At 40.0% G+C, this 21,544-nt stretch overlaps 3 protein-coding genes across 4 annotated transcripts; 1 reads left to right on the plus strand and 2 right to left on the minus strand.

The window, feature by feature from the left end:
• Window positions 1-3,058: 3,058 nt before the first annotated feature.
• On the plus strand, window positions 3,059-12,493 carry etnppl (ethanolamine-phosphate phospho-lyase). Of its 2 annotated transcripts, none has more exons than XM_056442934.1 (13): window positions 3,059-3,167; window positions 3,536-3,654; window positions 4,084-4,243; window positions 5,044-5,118; window positions 5,477-5,570; window positions 6,842-6,958; window positions 7,740-7,822; window positions 8,300-8,525; window positions 9,505-9,659; window positions 10,411-10,500; window positions 11,426-11,556; window positions 11,700-11,770; window positions 11,999-12,493. In XM_056442934.1, exons 1-13 carry the CDS (start codon window positions 3,109-3,111, stop codon window positions 12,098-12,100), a joined length of 1,482 nt encoding a protein of 493 aa, XP_056298909.1. In that variant the 5' UTR covers window positions 3,059-3,108; the 3' UTR covers window positions 12,101-12,493. The 2 variants fall into 2 exon arrangements, with proteins under 2 accessions (XP_056298909.1, XP_056298910.1); XM_056442935.1 differs by having other exon boundaries at window positions 11,829-12,091.
• Window positions 12,494-13,895: 1,402 nt separating this feature from the next.
• ostc (oligosaccharyltransferase complex subunit) lies at window positions 13,896-15,488 on the minus strand. The gene is made up of 4 exons (XM_056442936.1): window positions 15,289-15,488; window positions 14,810-14,903; window positions 14,499-14,696; window positions 13,896-14,347 (listed from the first exon to the last, which is right to left on the minus strand). The coding sequence occupies exons 1-4, from the start codon at window positions 15,425-15,427 to the stop codon at window positions 14,329-14,331; spliced, it is 450 nt and encodes a 149-aa protein (XP_056298911.1). The 5' UTR covers window positions 15,428-15,488; the 3' UTR covers window positions 13,896-14,328.
• A 768-nt stretch (window positions 15,489-16,256) lies between these two features.
• On the minus strand, window positions 16,257-18,887 carry rpl34 (ribosomal protein L34). The gene is made up of 4 exons (XM_056442674.1): window positions 18,816-18,887; window positions 18,038-18,137; window positions 16,557-16,660; window positions 16,257-16,386 (listed from the first exon to the last, which is right to left on the minus strand). Exons 1-4 carry the CDS (start codon window positions 18,878-18,880, stop codon window positions 16,302-16,304), a joined length of 354 nt encoding a protein of 117 aa, XP_056298649.1. The 5' UTR covers window positions 18,881-18,887; the 3' UTR covers window positions 16,257-16,301.
• Window positions 18,888-21,544: the final 2,657 nt, after the last annotated feature.

Raw genomic sequence — 21,544 nt, forward strand, 5'->3', positions numbered from 1 at the left:
GCAATCTCACTTGTGTTACTTTGCTCTTTTACGCCTCATGTATTGTCTTAAAAACATGGAAAACATGTATTTCAGTGCAAGAAAAGCTACATTTGCCAGTCAATTGGTCCACTTCCATTCATACACCACACTCTAACTGGTGGCCATTTATTTCACATTCCACATCAGATGGAGCGAGAAATGCAGCAATATGTTTATTTTTCAACAGTGTATCCATCTTTTCATATTTCTTAATTTCAAATTGCCTTCTGACATAGTCGGAGCGATGCAAGGTGATCCTCGCGGTACTTCTTTTCTTCGACATTATAGAAATATGCATGAGAGATTTACTGTACGAGAGCAGATGTGAAACGCCAACATGTTGATGTAGCGGCAACCACAGGTGGATTCAAGAGGATTTATATTCCCGTCGGGTTTCCGTTTGATTGTACAGTTCATCTCCTCGTAGGGAAAGATGGGATGCACATCCGTGTAGATTATATTGTGTTCTCTGAAAGCAGGTCAACAACAGCTCAGCTGGTGTGCTCTCCCGGTGGCAAGAACTACACAACAAGTTTCTTTATTGTCGTTGGGGTTTTATGTATGTAACACGTTTAAGTTTTCCTGTGCATACATGTATGTGTATTTGTCTCAATATTTTACTTGCAGGTCATTATTTATTTTTGTATAATTTCCTAAATGAAGGCATTTTAGTTCTAAACAGCATTCCTTTCAGTTGTTTTGGCTTTTCGGTTTCCGCTGTGTCTCTCTCGACGGTGTGAATAATGTTTGATCGTCCTCAGGCATCACATGATAGTTCTGCAAATGGGCCGGTGTGAATGAAGGGGGACATTTACAAAAAAACAGACCAGTGTGTATTCTCTGTGCATTTAATTCAGATTATAAGCCTTACAGTGGTTCGTCTACTTTTATTTAATTTTGTGTGTCAAAAAGCGAATTATGACAACAAAGTCCCGATGGCCTGAGTGTTGACAGGCCCAGTCAATGCACCGGCGTAAAGTTCAATATCACAGCTTTTATTCATGCTTGTTCTTCTTTCTCTCTCTCTCTCTCTTCTCTCTCTGCATTGAATGTAGTTTGATATATGTATAGTGGATTATTAATGTACTGTTAAACTGTGTGCTCATTTGACAAGAAGTGCAATTTATACTTTGGTTAATGTGTGGAGCATCAAATGCAGCTGAACCATCACGTCATTGTGATTTCTCATCGCTCCATTTGTTCAGTCGTGCTGCCCTGTATACCACTACCTGGTTTATTGACCAGAAGACAAAGACACCAATGTAAACATGGACCTTTCATTAAATCTACATTTTTGATCGGTTTAAATATTTCCTAAAATTCTGTCTCCTCACTCGTTTCAAAATGTTATTTCCATTACTTAATATCTACTAAATTTGTGTTTTTTATTTGATCTTGTGTTTTTATTTCCAGCCTTTGTTAGAGGATTTGTTCTCACAAATTTGCTGTACATGTGCAGCTAATTTTATATTGATTTATTTTTCTTGTTTGACTCTTGTGTTTCCTTGTTAACTATTAAAATGTAGTTTATTCTGCTAATCGCAGAATGTACATTTATTTCCATATCAGTATTAACAGAGCTTATAAGGGGCTCCAAAATAACTCTCTCTCTCTGTGTGTGGCTGTGTGTGTGTGCGTGTGTGTGTGTGAGAGTGAGAGAGAGCATCTAGTTTTCATCAGAATCAGTATCTTACGCCCATGGGACACACCTGAAAGATTTTTAAAAAAATACTCTAATTGTTGTCGATAATTCATAAATCCATCTGCATTATTCTAAAATTAATTGTTCTCTTATCAGTAACTCTTACAGATGTGTGCCCTCCAATACACCGCAGCCTTACTGAAATAAGTATTGACACATACTCTCCAAAATAAAACGCAGTCCTGCTTCAGGAGCAAAACAACTAAGCAAATGTCACCTCATGGCTTTCTGTTAAAACTGCTTTTTGGGGGGTTTGTGGTGTTTGTTTACTTTGTGTTCTGTGTTTGTATCATTTCATTTTTTTACCCACTTGATCGACATTTCTTTAAAGACCCTGGTGTATTTCAAGATGACATTTCATATGACTGTACTGTTGGAGCCAAATAAACAGTCTTTCAATTACATAAAACACGAGACTTCCTTTTCTCTCGATCCTCATTGTCCTTTTCCGTGTCTTAGTTAAATTATCAGTGTTATTATGATGTTCTATAAATGCATAACTGCAGCTATAATAACTATAAATTAAATTGATTTACACTCAAAGATTGCACTATAGTGCACATACAAGACACACTAACTATAAAGTGTATGCACTTCTATCTATATGTGAATACAACTCCTGTCCGTCTTATATTATCATCTTAAATTATTGTCTTATTATTACTGATACTTTAATGTTTTTTGAATGATAATTTTTTTTAAATATATATATATATATTTGTTTGTAAAGATAGCCGAAACTCAATGTTGACATCAAAAAAAGTACAATAGGTCCCACTAAATTGTTGAGGTGTGGACGAATAATTTGGAAAAACATCCTTCTGCTTCTGAAATATAGTTAAACTATAATGGGCACTCAGTAGAGCGCATACCTTCGCATATCACAAGATTGGACATTGAATTATGAACATTTTGGCATTAGTTGCATGCCAATTGGATAAAAATTGACCGTGCTATGGTAAAAAGAATATTTTGACCTTTTCATGACCTTGACCTTTGACCCGATCGATCCCAAAATCTAATCAAATGGTCCCCGGATAATAACGCATACAAATACACAGCGATCAAAACATAATCTTCCGCATTTTCAATGCGAAGGTAAATATAATAGAATATCAATATATAAAAGTATATACACCAGCCATGCTGTGGAATATCTGTTTATTGAAACAGCCTTGAACGCCTCGAGGCACCTGCGAGTCGGCAGCTGCTAAACTGATACAGAGCCGCGCCGCGCGTCTCTCTCTCTCTCTCTCTTTCTTTCTTTCTGCCCGTGCGCGCGCGCTCTTGTAGTACAGCCCCTTGACTCTAGGCCCAGCTGGGCTGTGTGTGCGCCAGCAGATGTTGTTTATTTCCGCGTGGCCCTCTCGCTCCATAGCCGCAGGATGTCTGCGGAGACGTTTGTGAAAGGGAAGACGATAGAACTGAGGAAGAAGCACATCGGGTAAGATGACTGACAGCCTGTTGTCATATGACGCAAAGTTTTTAATACACATGACATTCTTTACGTGTTTTTCGGGCAAGTTACTCAGAGACTTCTGCATGAAATAGTGGAAACTTGTTTATTTTTTTATTTGTATACACAGTAACTTTTAAGACTTCTTTCCCCTTACAAATGTTGGAAATGAATCGTATTTATTTAGTAGGTGGTATATTTCTAGCTAAGTAATATTTAATGTACTATGTATTCATGTTGTGCCATTCACACACAGTATGACAATATCTTAACGCTCTATAACATTAAAACCTGCTAAATCAGGGTGAACGGCACATGTTGCATGTGTGGAAATATCAATATTGACTCCTCTGCAGGCCATCTTGTAAGATTTTCTTCAGCCATGACCCTATCAAGATTGTGCAAGCCAAAGGCCAGTACATGTACGATGAAAAAGGAGGATGCTACCTGGATTGTATCAACAATGTGGCTCACGGTAAACACACGCGCTCAAACACATTCAAATATGATCTATTTTGATACCACTTTGATTGCGTTAGGCTGTGATAGTGCCTTCAAAGCTATAGAGTTGTTATATTTGAAGACTTTTCTTGGAGTGCATGAGCAGACTGACTTGACCAACTGCTCTGCTCTGTCATGTAATGTCCACCTCATTCGGAGTGACTGAACCTGAACTGCGGTTTGCAGACAGACAGGAATGTACCACAGGATGTCTCCTGACCTACCGCATTCACCACTCTTTCATTTAAACTTATGGCCTCTAATTATGTGCCTTTTAGTATCAGTTGTCATGATACTTTTTTGGCTTGAAATTACAGTTAGATGATTTGAAAGGTGGTTTTTTTTGGTCCTGACCGTGAGGACCGGTTATATTCCTGTGTGCATCCTTTCTTCCATCCCCCAGTGGGCCACTGTCACCCAGATGTCGTGAAGGCCGGAGCTCAGCAGATGGAACTGCTCAACACCAACTCGCGATTCCTGCACGACAACCTTGTGCTGTATGCCCAGAGGCTGCAGGCCACACTGCCCGACAAGCTTTCTGTGTGCTACTTTGTCAACTCGGGGTACGTGGGGAAATTGATTGACGGATGCAATTATCATTTATTCATATATGTTCTCACGTCGGCTTAAATTACTTGAACTGTGTCCTGAGAGACTGGCTGTCAATTAACTGTAATCAAGAGGGGACAACAGCGTCTCGCCCGTGTACAACAACAACAAAAGTTGACTCGATGAATACAAATACAATTAAAAAGTTAACAAATCAGTTCTGCATTCCTAGAGAATGTAAAGAATTTTGAGACAAAAAAACTACAACATGATACAATGCATGTATAGCTTTTTCAGCTTTTACAGCTCTCGAAACAACCGTTGAACCAATATGGCTTGGTTCCATATTTACGTCCTGTCCATGTTTTGCTGTGTGAACAGGATTTACCCGTTTCAGGGTGTTTGCCTTGGTAAACATGAAGCAGACACAACAGAGATCTTAAGAAATCATCAAGGGTTTTTTATTTTAAAAACCTGTGCAATCGGTCAAAATGGCACTCACGAGCGATCAGATTGTACTGAAGCAAAAGGGGGAAGGGTAAACTATATAGTATGTTGCATATGACGATAGAACTTCAGGGAAATGCCACAGCATACAGCAACAGTATAGACAATATTGCATTATGTGTGGTAACCATGTGGAAATAGCTTCAATGTTTCACTCAGATATTCAAGCATAATTACGCTTTTACATTTTATAAATAGGAGTCACTTCAAATGGCCTTCCAATATGTGCTAGTGACATCCACAGCTTCCATGTGTATTCTGTAGTGACTGAGTAACTCAAAGTAACCCTTGCGCTTTTGAACCTCAGCTCTGAAGCCAACGACCTGGCCCTTCGACTAGCCTGGCAGTACACCGGCCACAAAGATATCATCACGTTGGAAAAGTAAGTGTTTTTTCCTCGTCATTGTTTCATGTAACTAGATGATAATGAGTCATTTTGTAAATAAATGGTATATGGCATACTTTTGCATGGGGAAAATAGTTCAGTTTTCACATTTCACATGATATAGGTCCTTTTCACAGCAGCCGGTTTGACCCGTCAACACAGGTGTAATTAAGAGGGCCAAAAGATGGCTGTGTTTAATAGCATCTGAGCCTTGTTATTGTGCATGCTGGCTCACTGGAATGGCTGCAAACAGGCCGTCGGTCATTTAATCAACAACACCTGCTATGTCCAAATGGATACCTGGAAAAGGGCGTATTGCGAGGGAGAGAACTGCATGTGTTTGCTTTGTTTGCAGTGCGTATCACGGCCATGTCTCATCACTCATCGACATCAGTCCGTATAAGTTCCACCACCTGTCAGATACTGAACAGAATCAATCAGTCCATGTGGTGAGTGCTTTTTCTTTCCCTGTCCGCCTGCCCGCACACTATTAAAACACCATAACTCAACTTGCACTACCGGGCTTGTCCACTTCCACCTCCACCCCTGCGCTCCCTTGACGCAGTCAAAGAATCTCAAACTGAGGACTGCCGATGGAATGAGGATGTTTTTAGTCATTGTATGCGCTATACTTAGCATGGATTCTTTTCCAGGCTCTCAGTAAAACCTGTTTCTGATGTGTCTAATTGTTTGATGTTTGTGAAACTAGTTTTTGATTTGCTATCTCTGCCCTCTCTGCGTAAGAGAATAGTTCATTCGCAATATACAGTATACGAGAATCACTTACAAGCCAGCTTGGAATGAATTTGTTCGTATGAGTAATTCTGACATGAGGCCCAATGTGTTTTTCTTCTTTTAAATTAAGTTTTCATTCAACAAGTAAAGGGACACATTATCTCCCCTTCAAATAATTATTACAATAGCTGCCCTGGATGATGTCATCAGGGTCATCCTGGACTTGACTCTACAAATACAGAAACAACTTGCTGTTGTTTTCACCTTGCTTGCGAGTGCATGTCATCATAGCAACATGTCGGAAGAACAAACACATAAGCTCTGTTGAGAATTGTAAAAAGTGTTGACAGAGTAAGGACCACACCGATTTTTGGGAGTTTTTCTTTCTCCGATGTGAGGTCCTGGGACTAGGATGCCGTATGTGTACAGATCGTAAAGCCCTCTGAGGCAAATTTGTAATTTGTGATAATGGGCTATAGAAAATAAACTAATTGTAATGTGTGATAATGGGCTATACAAAATAAACTGAATTGAATTGAATTGTTATTTTAGAAATGACTGCAAGACTGGCTAAGCCTGTTTTCCACATGTGCTCGCATACAACTTCAGAGGAGCACACGGTAGGATAGACAGTATCGTGTGGCAAAATTTTTCGACACATGTTCGACAGAAAATGTGTATCATTTGAAAATGTAACAAAAGAAATTACAGCGGTCGTCGTCGTTTTTCAAGATGTTTGCGGAAAACTGTCTGTTTTTATATTTAGCGAGCTATTTTCAGTATGTGTTGCATTTTTTAACAAAGGTGTCCATCATCACTCCAGTCAAATATTAAGCAAATCTAGCATGGATACTGTACTTTTCCTACCAATTTATTTGCCTCTTTTTTGTTTATTCATTTGCCACACACACGCACGCACACGAGGACGCGGCCATTGCCCGTGACTCGCTTTATTAATCATCTCAATGTCTCGTCCCTTCCACAGGCTCCCAGCCCAGATGTGTACAGAGGCAAATACAGAGCAGACCACCCTGACCCTGCCTCAGCATATGCAGATGAAGTTAAAGATATTATACACGGAGTCCAGGAAAAAGGAGGCAAGGTACAGTTTGTGTTTGACATTGTCGTGTTCGCAGAAGTATGGCGACACATATTATTTTCGAGATTTTGCATTTTTAAATGACTCTTTTTTTTCTTCAAGGACATGGCCCTGAATAAAAAAAAATGTATTTTGCAAATGTCAAATGTCCTTGAGTATGAAAACAACATGGAATAATTACCCCCTTTTATTCGTGAATACATATTAAATTTACCACCTTTTTTTTCTTTCTATTTCTCAGGTTCAGGCCAAGCTCTCTGGTGTTTATGGTCAAATTCCAGTTCAAAAGATCTTGTGTAGGGGAGGACTCTTATTGTCTTTTCAGGTTATTGGCCCTTAATCGTATATTGAAAAGCTCGCGCCAACCCTGCTTCCACTGACGAGAGGGACGGGATTTCTGCCCAGGGATTTTACAGAATGTTTCTCACGGATGTTTGTGCAGACATGCGTCTACAGGAGGAAACCAACGAAAGGAGTACAATAACCCATGTGATACTGGAGAGATACATGTATGTGATGAAACGGTGCACCCTGCTGATCTTGTAAAATACACACCTGCGTACTGTTTTCAAGTGAATACCCAGCCAGCTTTCTGTTCTACTCCACAGTGACCGACAGTACATTAACGTTCATTTCTGTCCAAACGTTCCATGATCTTCCTATTTCTTAGCTGTGACAGCTGAAAGAGGAAGATCAACAGGTCAAAGATGCTAGAACTCCTCCTCTTTTCCAGTGTATCGGTCTGGCTTTAGGTTGATGGGCCTGATGGGTTTCTCTTGTGCAGATTGCCGCCTTTATTGCTGAGTCATTGCAGAGTTGTGGCGGGCAGGTCATTCCCCCGACGGGCTATTTCCAGCAAGTGGCACAGTATGTACTCAAGTTACTTCAGAGATAAGTTCATGTGTGCGTTTGCTTCTTAAATGTGTTAGCATAATGTACAAAACAAATGCTTAAAGCAAAGTACAGAAAAAACCGTGTAGCAGCTGCACCATAATGCATATGTTGTATAGATACATATATATTTTATTTTATATTTTACTTTGTATACTTCTTGTATACATCTTTATCTTTCATCCCTGTTTTTTATATTTTATTTTTTATTCTTGTGTGTTTAGTTTATTGGTGCTGCTACTGTTACAACAAATTTCCCCTTGGGGATTAATAACGTACATATCTATCTATCTATCTATCTATAGTTACGGGTTTATAAAGAGGGTTCTCCTCTGATGACCCCAGACAGTGCTGCAGGATCAAAAGAACTTTCTTGTATCATGTTGATTTTGTGCGTTGGTGCCTTATTGAGAGAATGAGTAACTAATCAGAGTGCATCTGCACACTCTCCAGGCATGTCCGCCAGGCAGGAGGCGTTTTCATTGCTGATGAAGTCCAAGTGGGCTTTGGCCGTGTTGGCACCCACTTCTGGGCCTTCCAGCTTCAGGGAGAAGACTTTGTGCCTGACATCGTCACAATGGGAAAGCCTATCGGCAACGGTCACCCGATGTCATGTGTCGTCACAACCAGAGAGGTGGCACAGTCCTTCACGTCGTCTGGAATGGAGTATTTCAATACGGTAAGAGCATGAGGAAGAGTTGTGCGAGGGGTATTATATTTTTTTTAATGATTGAAGAATTTTCATTTTTTTGTTTTGTACAATTTAATTGTAGTGGCACTCCGTCTAGTTCTGGGTCTTCTGTACCACACTATTTTGAGGTCAGTCTTAAAAACTATTAATTGACACGCGAGTGACACAAGTAGTTATTTCATACAAAATGATGTTTACTAAAAAACGTATAGTACATGGTCACACGGTCAAAAAACGATGTCGCTTCCAACAACTCTGAACTCAAACACGACTGACAGTCCAACACACAGCTGTTATACTGACGTGACGTCATCTGATTGAAAGCTTACATTCAGACAAATTATTAAGCTTTCAAATACAATACTAAATTATATATGTTAAACTAAACATTCTTTCAAATCATAATGAAAAGGATTTATATTCAGTTACCTTTTTAAATCTTTTAAAACTAAATTATTATAACAAATGAAATCATGCATTTGGCTCTTACAGTAATTATTAAGATGTAAAAAAAAGAAAACACACACAAAGTCAGAAGGCAAAGAAGAAAACATGAAATGACCCCAAATGTCACTGACCCGACCTCGTCCTTGACTGGATGTTCTTGTCTATATTTGCCAACCGTATCAACCCATCTGTTTTCCACATTATGGGGGAAAATACTTTCTGTCCAAGACAGTGTGTTCCGCCCCAGATTACAGTTACTTCCTGTGAAACCAGTATAGTTTGGAGAATGTATGTATTTTCAGTTTGCCGCAGTTTGAATCTTTTCCAGTCACATGCCAAGAAGTAGTTGAGTTGAATGTGTTGCCAGTTTAGCATAAACAAAAAAAATATGCGGACTCTATGACATTGTGAGCCCGTTATTTATCAGATTCTCGTGATGATCAAGCAGCTGATTTTCCAGGTGGTGTGAGTGTAACCGCGGTGTAATCTTTCCTCTGTGTGTGGGTTTTGCATTTCTCAGTTTGGCGGCAACCCGGTGTCGTGTGCCATCGGCATGGCCGTCCTAGACGTGATCGAGAAAGAGGATCTCCAGGGTAATGCGCTGCGTGTGGGGAGATACCTGACCGGTCTGCTGGAAGAGCAGAAAGACAAGCATCCACTGGTTGGTGATATCAGGTAAGCACACAGGCACACACACATACACACACAGACACACACAGTTACAGGACCTGCAACAGCTGATCCAGGACACTGATAAATCTTATCTGACTATATGAACACTCTTGCAATACCAGAATATGTCATGTCATGTTTCTGTAATCCCCAGAGCAACATTTAATTAAACAAATTACATTGGACTTTCAGCTGTATTATGTTCTAAAAATCCCCTATTGAGAAAATTCCCTGTCACTATTGTAAGCTATTATATTGAGTTCTTAAACAGCTCTCTGGGAAACAGTATTTAGCTTTTCTTGTGAAGGGAAAAAAGGAAGAAGTGGAGGAGAGGAAACGTTCGAACAGTGTGTGTCAAGAATTAAAGTGGTTGCCGTCTTGTGCACATTACGGAGCATCGTGTTATTGTTTCATTACTATTGTAAAGTATAGACGCACAACAACCCTCGGCCACATTGTTGTCCGCCTATACTTTACAATAGTAATAAAACAATAAAATCCCCAGACACGTATAACCGGAACACTGCTTCCTAAAGAGCTGTTTATACTCAATATAATAGGTTACACTATGATTACAAAAAGTGGTAGATTATGAATTAAAAGGTTTACAATGTTTATATTACTTTGATCCAAAACATGTTTTAGGAGAACAACTCGATCAAAGAACTTTCGATGTAATAATTTCCATTGAGCCAACTTCTGAGAAGTCAGCCGAGTTCAGAGCTTATTATACAAATGGCGTCCCATCCTGCAGATGCCGAGGACTCTTTGCTGGGGTGGAGCTTGTAAAGGACAGGTTGAAGCTTACTCCTGCTACAGCAGAAGCCCAAGAAGTCATATATAGGTAAGTGTGAGAACTCAGTTCTCCTGTATCAGGAATGTTCTCCTGTATCAGGAAAGTTCTCCTGCATCAGGAAAGTTCTCCTGCATCAGGAATGTTCTCCTGCATCAGGAATGTTCTCCTGCATCAGGAATGTTTTCCTGCATCAGGAAAGTTCTCATGCATCAGGAATGTTCTCCTGTATCAAGAAGGTTCTCCTGCATCAGGAATGTTTTCCTGCATCAGGAAAGTTCTCCTGCATCAGGAATGTTCTCCTGCATCAGGAATATTTTCCTGCATCAGGAAAGTTCTCCTGCATCAGGAATGTTCTCCTGCATCAGGAAAGTTCTCCTGCATCAGGAATGTTCTCCTGTATCAGGAATATTTTCCTGCATCAGGAAAGTTCTCCTGCATCAGGAATGTTTTCCTGCATCAGGAAAGTTCTCATGCATCAGGAATGTTCTCCTGTATCAAGAAGGTTCTCCTGTATCAAGAAGGTTCTCCTGTATCAGGAAGGTTCTCCTGTATCTGTCCCTGTGACAGCCGAGCTAAAGCAGTCTGTTGGAGAACGTAATATTTGAAAAAAGATATCTCCATTCATGTGGGCGTTTCATTGTTCAGCTTTTGAAATGAAAATGCTGCATGTCATGCGACTTGTAATTATTATTTATATTAAGATAATCCATCTGACATTTGATCGAGGTTCAATAACAACTCAAACAACCCCTTCTCACACTATGCACTGTGACTGTGCTATGTTGTTTTGACAGCAGGCAGGTTGTAACAGGTGTTAATGTAAGCATTAACGGTTTGTGCCAGGGGGGGGGGGGGTGCTGATGGAAATGTCACTCTTGCCTGTCTTCAAAACTTGAGAGCCCTGTATATGACTCAGACCATAAATGGAGTAAATCAATGCACTGGGGAGAGAATAATTGATACCCCCCCCCAGGCTAAAGGAACAGTACATCCTCCTTAGTGTTGACGGACCGCACCGCAATGTGCTCAAATTTAAGCCCCCGATGTGCTTCACGAAGGAGGACGCTGACCTGTTGGCGGGCAAACTCGACCACATTCTCACAGGTACTTTGCAGTTACGTCCACAGCACAAGTTTCATCTCCCGTAACACGTTGTCATCTCACTGGTTGTGTGTGCATTATTTACTGGGATCTCGGTAATAGGTTGCCCCCTATCACTCTCATTGTCTGTGTTCTCGTGTTTCCAGAGCTGGAAGAAGCATTGGGCATGAAGTTGCACGATGCCTTGAGTGTCGAGAATGAAAGCAATAAAAGAAAGGTGTGTATGACTCGGCTTATTTGAAATGCCCTTTAATAACAAACATTTTCTCCCAAAGCGTCCGAGAGGTAAACCGTGGAAATCTGGACCAACGCTTTAGGCTATTACATCTTGCATGAAGAAGGCGGATGTATAATAGACGACTACAACCAATTTACATTTTGTTTTTTTGCCAACATCACCTGATTTTTTCATATCACTTCATCTCCTCACGGGTTTTATCTCAAGCTGCCAACTGATGAAAATGGACACCAGCATCCCGGTGGGTTATCGCACGGCGGAGAGAGCAGTCTGGGATTTGCTCAACAAGCCAAACGCATCAGTTCATGACGCTGCCTGCAGACAGAGCTGGGGCATCGCGCCACTGGTTCCCCATAACTACACGTCGATTATGTTTGTTTTTCTTTGTGCAAAAAAGTCCCTTAATTGTGCGAGCTACCACGCTACACACAACCGTCTATTCTTAATTTGCACGTGGCGATGATTTTCTGTGAAGCCAGATGTTGGCAAATCAAAAGGTATTATGTGGGAGAGAAAAATCAAAGTGTCTTAATGACTTCAGCATTCATACAGTTTAAGTGATTTATAAACATTCCTCACTTTTGTTGGTGTGGACTACTTGTTTAGACCGTTAGATATGTTCTCGTGATCAATCTTGTTTTAATAGATGACTGTATGTGATACTTTGTTAATAAATGGTGGGAGGGCTTCACCCTGACCTTTGCCTTCTGGGTGGTCAGATTGAATCGCATGCAGGCGTAATCGACATGAAGGTGAAAAGTAGCTGTACTGAGTAACTCATTCCACTCACCCATTGCACCCATGTTCCATCTTAATGGAGACTGGACCAGGTCCCCAAAACATCCTTCCTCAGTCAAAGAGAGGCCCTTCCTTTTAGTGCCCAGAGATATTTAAAAAATGACGGAGTCTCTGGTGGCTGAGAGTTGGGTGAAGTCCAGTAACAGTGAGAGGAGACAGCAGGCTAGTGGCCAACTCATTGGGCAGTTTAGTGTCCCAGCAGGCAGCTCAGAACAAAGCTAAATAGACCCAAACACCATTTTATTGTACGTGGATGATTTGTTGTCTTTCAACTTGACTTTTAGACCCAAAAAAAAGGAAATTGAATACCACGTAGACAAATTCAAGAGCCACTGGGAATAATGGATAAGATTAAGGTAAGGAGGGGAAATGATGGAAGAGACAAGTGAGTAAAAATATTATATAGTTTGATTTGAGCATTTTGCAAAATATGAATGTCACTGATGTCTCTGAGGATTGAAAGTACAGCGACACTTTAATGACTGCTTCCCCTTTTAATACTTTCAATATGTAGATCCATTGTATTTGACCTCCTGAGTGCATTAGGCAATTCTTTACCATCAGTTTGTACCACATGTATCTGCCTCGCACACGTGGACAGGATTTGGCCTTGGGGAGGGACAGCTGTGAACGGCCTTTCCCGTGTTGCTTGACAGCACAGGTGAGCTCCGTCCGATCCGATTATAAGATCTGGGATTTCCTTAAACAAAGCTGAAAAACAAAGATGTATCTCCATTTACAAAGCAGATTTACTCCACTCTGCAAATAGTTTTGGGAAGAGGTACAACCAATTACCTTTGGCCAACAGATGGTGCTTTAGCAGACACTGCAACTTGGTGTGTAATGTAGCGTGTACTTCATGCACCGCTGAACCAAATAGCGACAACTATATATAACTGAGATAGATCCGATTGCAATCTGAGTTACGTAGAAAAGAATAACTTTAAAATAAGCACCCACTTACTTTGCCGTCTCGTGGATAACCACAAGTTATATATCTCTATATCACATCAGCGTCAAAAGGTTCAGAACTGAAGTCACATTAATGTCCATAACGTCAATGGCCAGAAACACTGCCACCTGGTAGATCTGTGGTGTCATCTTCTGGAGGAGAAATTACAATTTGTGCAAAACTTATCCCCAAACAGGCCACAAAACGTGGATACATTCCCATTTGCCCGATGTAGCTCTTGACACGAAGCAGAACATAACTCTAAATGTCTTGATATAGACAACAGTACATATGACTGCAAGGAGCTCTGAAAAGAAGATTTATTTCAGATGCAGGTACAAAACTGCAACTGTGACAAGTCAAAGGCTTTTTTTAATGATTTCTTTACAAAAATGTAGAACATAATCATTGTGTAGACTGCCATTTAAATGATTCATATAGTGCTAATCCCGATTCAAACCCAGTGGCTCCATGCCAACAGTGTTCAGTAACTTCCTCTGGTTTTAGCTTTTTTTTTGTAAATTCAAATTTGTAGAAAGTATTCTGGGATCCTCCGACATTTCAGTTTGTTTTGGAAATTTGGAGACGGTGAAAGAAGAAATTCAAAGAATACCAATGAGACAGAGCGAGACAGTCAGTGCAGCCACGTCTAATTTCTTGGGCACGGTCAGCTTTCAGTCCTCTGGTTGATTGTTGAAACGGTTGCGTTTATCCGTATTTTAGTTTGGCACCCATGCGTTGATGTCCTCTGTCGTTCCAAATCATTCGCAGTCAGCTTCTTTTGTCTTTAGCTCATGAGGTATCCTCTGAAAAAAAGATTATTTATTCGTTACGACATTGTGACGCAACAAACGTGAGTTCTTCAGAGCAGTAGAATCACACAGTGTCAGCGACTTTACACGGTGTTAGAATAAGAAATATTACAGGAGTAGAACAGAAAAAAAGCTTGAGACTTACGGCAGCTTCATGCGCATGAACACTCTGGCCATGAAGAAGCTGAGGAGAACGCTGACAAAACCGATGAAGAGCAAAAGGAAGCGGTTGAGTTTGGGAATGTTTGGTGCATTGGAGCGGTCCAGGATGATGAAGCCCATGCCGCCCATCGTGAACAGGAAACTGGAAGCCAGCCCCTCCATGATGTACTGTCCATTTACTCTGAAAAACAAATGGACTTGCATTGACTGTGCATTATCGGCTGTGCGTCACCGCCTGGCCCCTTCCTTCAGCTGCCGTGTGTGGAGGTGCCCACAAGGTCTTGACTGACGTACCTGTACGCCAGAAAGGCCACTGGTCGCTGGTGTCCGTGCTCATCAGTCATTGAACCCACACTAGGTGGCTCTACAATAACATCGTAGATGATGCCTATGACGTGGGGGGGATTCAAGTCAGGTATCAGTATCAGGTGTTAGACACAACAAGGTTATTTAATATGACTGACAACGCGACATTGTCATTTCTAACACTACTGCTTGACCCTATTAAAATTCATTTTGAGTGCAACGCTACATAGACCAGGATGCATTCTGGTGCTAGCTCTACTGCACAGATAGGTTAGCTCAACTTACTCTCTCGTCCACTGCGCGAAGCGAGTTAAATATAGCAAGCCGTTTCCCGAGAAGACTTTTATCTGGCATGATATAAAACAGCACATGCATCAACTGTAACCCTTTTCCCGACACGTCGAGATGCAGTGGAGTCACGGCTAACGGGCTAGCTCGCTGTTAGCTGTCTCTGCGTTAGCATTTACCTCCGGTGATGAGAAAGTAGGACACCATAACCACCGCGTACACAGTCATGGCCGACGGCATGCGCAGCCACGGCGGCTTCTTCAGCTTGACATTGGGGCATTCCAGCAACGCAAACGGAATATTGTATAATGTCTCCATGACTTGAACCGAAGTGCCTCTCTACGGTCTCGGTGCTGTCGCTCGTCTGCGTAGCCGCTATGTTGACGTGTCCCGGAAGTAGATGCTTTTGTTCCTCCGCACCGGGCAGTCGTTTTCTTCTCCAACGCGTAGAAACACTATTCGGCGATGTTAGTGCGATGCACCCCGTCCACGCATAAATACTCACCAAATAAGTGTCTTACAATGCATGATAGTAATTGCTTTTAAAAAATGTATAATGCAATTGAGCTAAATAAAAAAATCTATTTTTTTAGAACTCTTCTTCCACATTCATGAGTTTCATAAACAGACTTGACTTGGTGTCCTACATGTAAAGGGTTATTAATGTAGACAATATCTTGATTTATATCATGTAGCTTGGTTGTGATGTTCTGCTGCTTAATCCTGGAGATATTCTTCACTACGGACAAATGTGAAAACCCTTATTTACTAATCAGGGTTAATAATGTAGCTACAGATCAAATTGTTCAATCTTCACAAAATCACTGCATACTAGTATTTAGGTTATAGGATAATCCATTTTGCACGTTAAGGCCAATATCAACATTGACAAATATAACTATTCATAAAGAAAGTGTTACGTCTGGTATCGTTTCCACTTTTAATTTTAACAATGTTCATGACACTCGAACATAATCTATTAAACTACTGCAATTCCAAATAATTAAAGGCCCTTTTTAAATGGTAGTTTAAAGATTTGTTCAGATTAGCGATTAATCTAATATACATTTGCTTTAACTCAAACCCAGTCAGTCACACGTCCCATACCAATTAAACACACCAAAACATCATAAATCACATCAGAAAATAGATTTGTTTGTCATTTTTTATTGTGGCAGTACAAATACACATTTTACTTAGATCTCTGGCTCTGTGCCTGTGCCTTGAGCACCTTGACGACAATCTTCTGCTCCTCAATCAGGAAAGCACGCTTGATCCTGAGAATGAAAGAAAGTCAATTTAGAAATAAGGCATCAGAGACTGGTCTGATTCATGTTGTTGATAACTGTTCCGAGTTGTAGAGGTGACAACTTATCAGCCTCCAAGACAAATGCATCACTCCAGTTTCTCAGCAACAAAGAAAGGAGAAGGGAACCCCTCATCTTACCTGTCACGCACACACTTTGCGCACATGGAGCCTCCGTAGGCCCTGCTGACGTGCTTCTTGGTCTTGGAAAGCCTCATTAGAACCTGAGGTCTAACAGCGCGGATCTGCAAGACAACAGAGACACAATGAGACACCACCAGGGGTTAAGTTATCCAAAACATTAAAATGCGGTGAAGCACGGAAACAAGTCTTCGTGCTTGAAAACAAGCAAACTCCACAGTGCAGGCTACTCAACAGAAACAACGAAAATGATTCCAGGCTTCCTGAAAGACAGGATTTGAACCCTGCGCTCAAAAGAATAGACAGGGCACAACACTTTTTACAGTTCTACCGCTTGACTAATCAAAATAGAGTGGGTACTTTTGCTTTGAAGTGTAAAATACATTATAACTTTGGATTTGGGGAATTAACCTGCATTTTACCCCATAGTTCCTTCCTGAATACTGACAGGTTAAAAGAAGCACCTTTTTCTAAAAAGCACTGGCGGATGTGTCCACATATTTGAGGGAAGAGAACCAGCCCACAATAAAGGCACATGTAAGCAGTTTGGGTTTTTCTCCCCAACTATAAAAGGCACTGTTTTAATCAGACCTCTTGTTGTTAGGTTTACCTATCAAATAGATGCATTTAAAATAGTTTTTAGTTGGTTTGTCAAAGACAGACTGAACGTCCTTTTATTACAAAAGTTGTGTTCTGCTGGATCCCAAATGGCCACATATGGATATTTCCTCCAGCCTCTAGATTGAGTACGAGCCATTTTGAGCTGTTCAGTAAGTGTCAACTGTACAGTATCAGAAATTACCCATATAATGTGAGAGAAAGTGAACTAGGACTGCTCCCATCATTAGCCATCTTTTTTATCTATCGGGAAAAGTACTGACGAATGCCATACTGGTTGCAGAACATGAAGCTCCACGTTAGGATCCCCTGGACGACTTCTAGCACATTAAAACTGTCACAAAGTCACAAACACAACGTCTCAGTTGCATGCATCTGTGGCAGCTTGTCGGTAAAGCAGTTTAAGTCCAAAACTCAAGCGATTGCTCAAGATTGTTTTCATGGACGCCACATGAACAAGATTTTAATATCAGTATAATTGAGTGGAGAAGTCCAACATTTATTTCTGAAACAGCAAGCCAAGACAGCTGTGTTGATACTGATAAAGCATTTGAAGCAGTCTTGAGCACACAGGATGCTCTACTCCACCTATCCAGTGCCAAATTGATGGAAATGCACATTTAACTTTAGCTGCATTTCCTCGTCAACATGAACAAGTTTACATATTTATAGATCTGGGAAGAACTTTAATCAACAACTACTGCAGCTGATTTGTTTTGAATTAATCGGCGATATACAATACGACCAGATCCATGTGGGCCATACGGACCTCAAATGCATGCACCACGGCAGTAACCACGCACACATTCAGCCTACTGAAGAAAGGCAGAGATTATTAGTTACAATTTAATGCGTGTACTTACTCCACGCAGTCTTCCTGGGCAGATGCCACATGCCGACTTGGGAGCCTTGCCGATTTTCTTGGTGTACAGGAACACAATACGGTTACCAGGTGTCCGGGAACTGCAACACAACACAACGATTAGCCGGGAGCATTTACACCGCGAAGCTGCTGTGATGGAGCAGGCGGCATGGCAGACATTGTGTATATACAGGACTGTCTCAGAAAATTAGAATATTGTGATGAAGTTCTTTATTTTCTGTAATGCAATTAAAAAAACAAAAATGTCATGCATTCTGGATTCATTACAAATCAACTGAAATATTGCAAGCCTTTTATTCTTTTAATATTGCTGATTATGGCTTACAGCTTAAGAAAACTCTAAAATCCTATCTCATAACATTTTAATATTTCCTCAGACCAAGTAAAAAAAAAGATTTATAACAGCTGAGTGTTTGTCAAGGCTCAGGAAACCCTTGCAGGTGTTTCGAGTTAATTAGACAATTCAAGTGATTTGTTTAATACCCTACTAGTATACTTTTTCATGATATTCTAATATTTAGCGTTAGGATATTTGAGTTTTCTTAAGCTGTAAGCCATAATCAGCAATATTAAAAGAATAAAAGGCTTGCAATATTTCAGTTGATTTGTAATGAATCCAGAATGCATGACATTTGTTTTTTTAATTGCATTACAGAAAATAAAGAACTTCATCACAATATTCTAATTTTCTGAGACAGTCCTGTATATATATATATATATATGTATATAGAGAGAGAGAGAGAGAGAGAAACACTTACAGTCTGGTTTTGTTGGAGGCGGTGTTGTAGGACAACCTACGGCGGTAAGTCAGGCGCTGCACCATTGTGAAACTAGAAAGACAGATGCAGTGTTAGGACATGAAGCTGAACATGTTATTTTTTTTTAAAGCAGCAGATACACTGCTTCGTTTAAGATTATGTTGGTATTAAAACGCCTTTAACGAAGCTGCGAGCGGCGCACAACTCAGCGGCCTTAAGGACCCGGACACGGCTCTTCCGTAATGTCTCACAGAAACAACAAACTACTGCAATGGTCACATCGTCGGAAACAAGGACTTGTTTATCGTATAATCACGATTTAACGTCGACTACATTGTATTCTAAAACGTAGGATTACAGTGGATTTTGAAAACATTATGTTCCAGAGTAAAACAGGGCGCCGCCATACCTGCTGTCGTCGTAACCGGAAGAGGAAGGAGCGAGGCGGGTGTTGCGGGTTAAAGTTCCTCTGTTATTTCACGTGCGTTTCCCGTTACTCTGCCCCCTGCTGGTGTTTTTTTAATTACTACACATATAGATTAGTATATAACAAATTGTAGGATGTTCATTACATTATAGAAAGATAAGTTGATGGAATGTATATGAGGATTGCATTAGTCAATTGATTTCTTTATTCTGAAGGGGAAACAAATAAATATAATATATGTATCAATACCAGCTGATTAAATTTGTAAATATATCCCAAAAAAAGAGCTCCATTTCTTATTTGCATAAGTACATTTATGGGGGATCAATGGGGCACAATTATATAATTCACTCCAAAACAAATTGCTCTTGAAAACGGTTTCAATACATCCAAGAAAATCTCAAAGAAACCTTGGCTGAGGAGCCGTGTTTAAGACTAATTGATTTAAACCGTAGGGCCTTTCCACAGTTTGTTTTCACATGTCTCTGCAGGGTAAGGCCAGAGGTTTAACCAATAAGTGTAATGATTGCTGCCTACCATTTACATGTTCAAGTTCCAGCTTTCTGCTATTGTTCTCACACTCAATAAAACGATTCAAGCCCTGAGAGGTGACACATTTAATATGGTTTCATAAATCAATTACAAAAATGAAGATATTTATATGTAATGGGTGTAACACAACATTTAGGAAAACTTTCATTTATTAGATTAAATTAGGTTAGATGGTGTGAATATCAACGCAAAATAAATGTGTTTAATTGGGGACTACCCTTTGCGCATGCATGTGCCAGATCGCATGCTTTCAGTCGTCTTTCAGCCTTTTCTCCTGACTGTGACCTGACCAGATGCAGCAAGATTAACGCAGACTCATACCAATAGATTACTTGGTTAGTAACTGTATTCGTTTTTCATAGTAGTTTAGAATGAACCTCGCTACTTTATTACTTTTTCCCCATTTTTATAACCTCATTACCTTTTATTACTTTTCATTACTTTACCCCTCTTCAAATGTTCCGATAAAATAAAAATGTTAATACCTTTGTTCTGTGTATTGAAGTTCAATTGTGTCTTGTTACTGACTTCCAGATCAATCTGTTTATTTGTTTATTATTTTCTATTATATATATTCATATTTTATTTGAGCTATATTTGATAAAAATTAGTTGGACTAACTTAATTACATTTTATTGCACTGATATGCTACATTTGAGTTTGAGTTGCATGTAATTATTGAATGGAAACCTGCCCACAATATAATTGAGTTCATCCAATGAGTTTTTTTTGTTTTTTTGTGCACTTGTGTCCTGACATGGCCCTACTGGCACACCTAGAGCCTAATTAAAGTGATTAGTTGCACCTGTGTTTTACCTGTTTGACAAGTCAAAACATTGCAAAGAAGCCCATCGACAGATACTTCCTCCTAAAAGCGACTTTACAAAACCAAGGAGGAAAGTCAATGCGCCAAAAGGGGAGCGTGTTGGTTTGTAACGTACATGCAGTGCATGTTTTGTCCAGTAGATGGTAGCAGTTGTATGCTCGTTGAAGAGACCGGACAGTTGTCGGTTGGTATTGTGAAGAAATGTATGCATGCACATACTCCATTTAGTTTCAACAAAGTCCCTTTTAACTAAACATCTAATATATTATCAAAATAGGAGCTCACTAAGAATTGTTAGTTTTGTTAAGAATAAGGGAGCTTGTTTTTTGATCTGTGTTGGACAAGGACGGCTCTATTTAGTTTTGATGTAAACGACCCTGAAGGTGCCATGAAGTAATGTGTATTTCTATGCAATCTACGGTTTATCGTACAGAGCAATAGAACATATTTTGCCTCCCATTTAGCCTGATATGATCTAATGCAGTAAAACATGTGCACACACATGTAAATGTTACTCTCAACTGAATTGTGCAAACATTTAATCATTGATTCTTTAATAGCTCAAAAGAATCAAGGCTATATTTTGGTTTTGTTTATTCACAAAATGCTTTTCTTATCCAAAAAATGTCAAAATTGTTGCACTTATACCTCTAACTATCCAAAAAAAACTTGGCCAATGAATCACCATTTGTAAAAAGTAATTTTTAATATACATGCTATGGACACTACGAGACAATATGCAGGTGGCAACGCATTACAAATTAGAGAAATAGCTCAAATGGCTCCCTAATTAAAGAGGGCTTGTGTCACAAAACAGACATTTGCCAAGCACAGCCAACAGATGGTGAGCTTGGCATCCTTTAAGGCAAAAATATTTGGCAAAGTTCAGTGAGAATGCAAAGCTCTGTCCAGACCCGCTTTGAA

This window comes from Pseudoliparis swirei, chromosome 21 (genome assembly GCF_029220125.1).
Source record: "Pseudoliparis swirei isolate HS2019 ecotype Mariana Trench chromosome 21, NWPU_hadal_v1, whole genome shotgun sequence".
In the NCBI taxonomy this organism is placed as follows: Eukaryota; Metazoa; Chordata; class Actinopteri; order Perciformes; family Liparidae; genus Pseudoliparis; species Pseudoliparis swirei.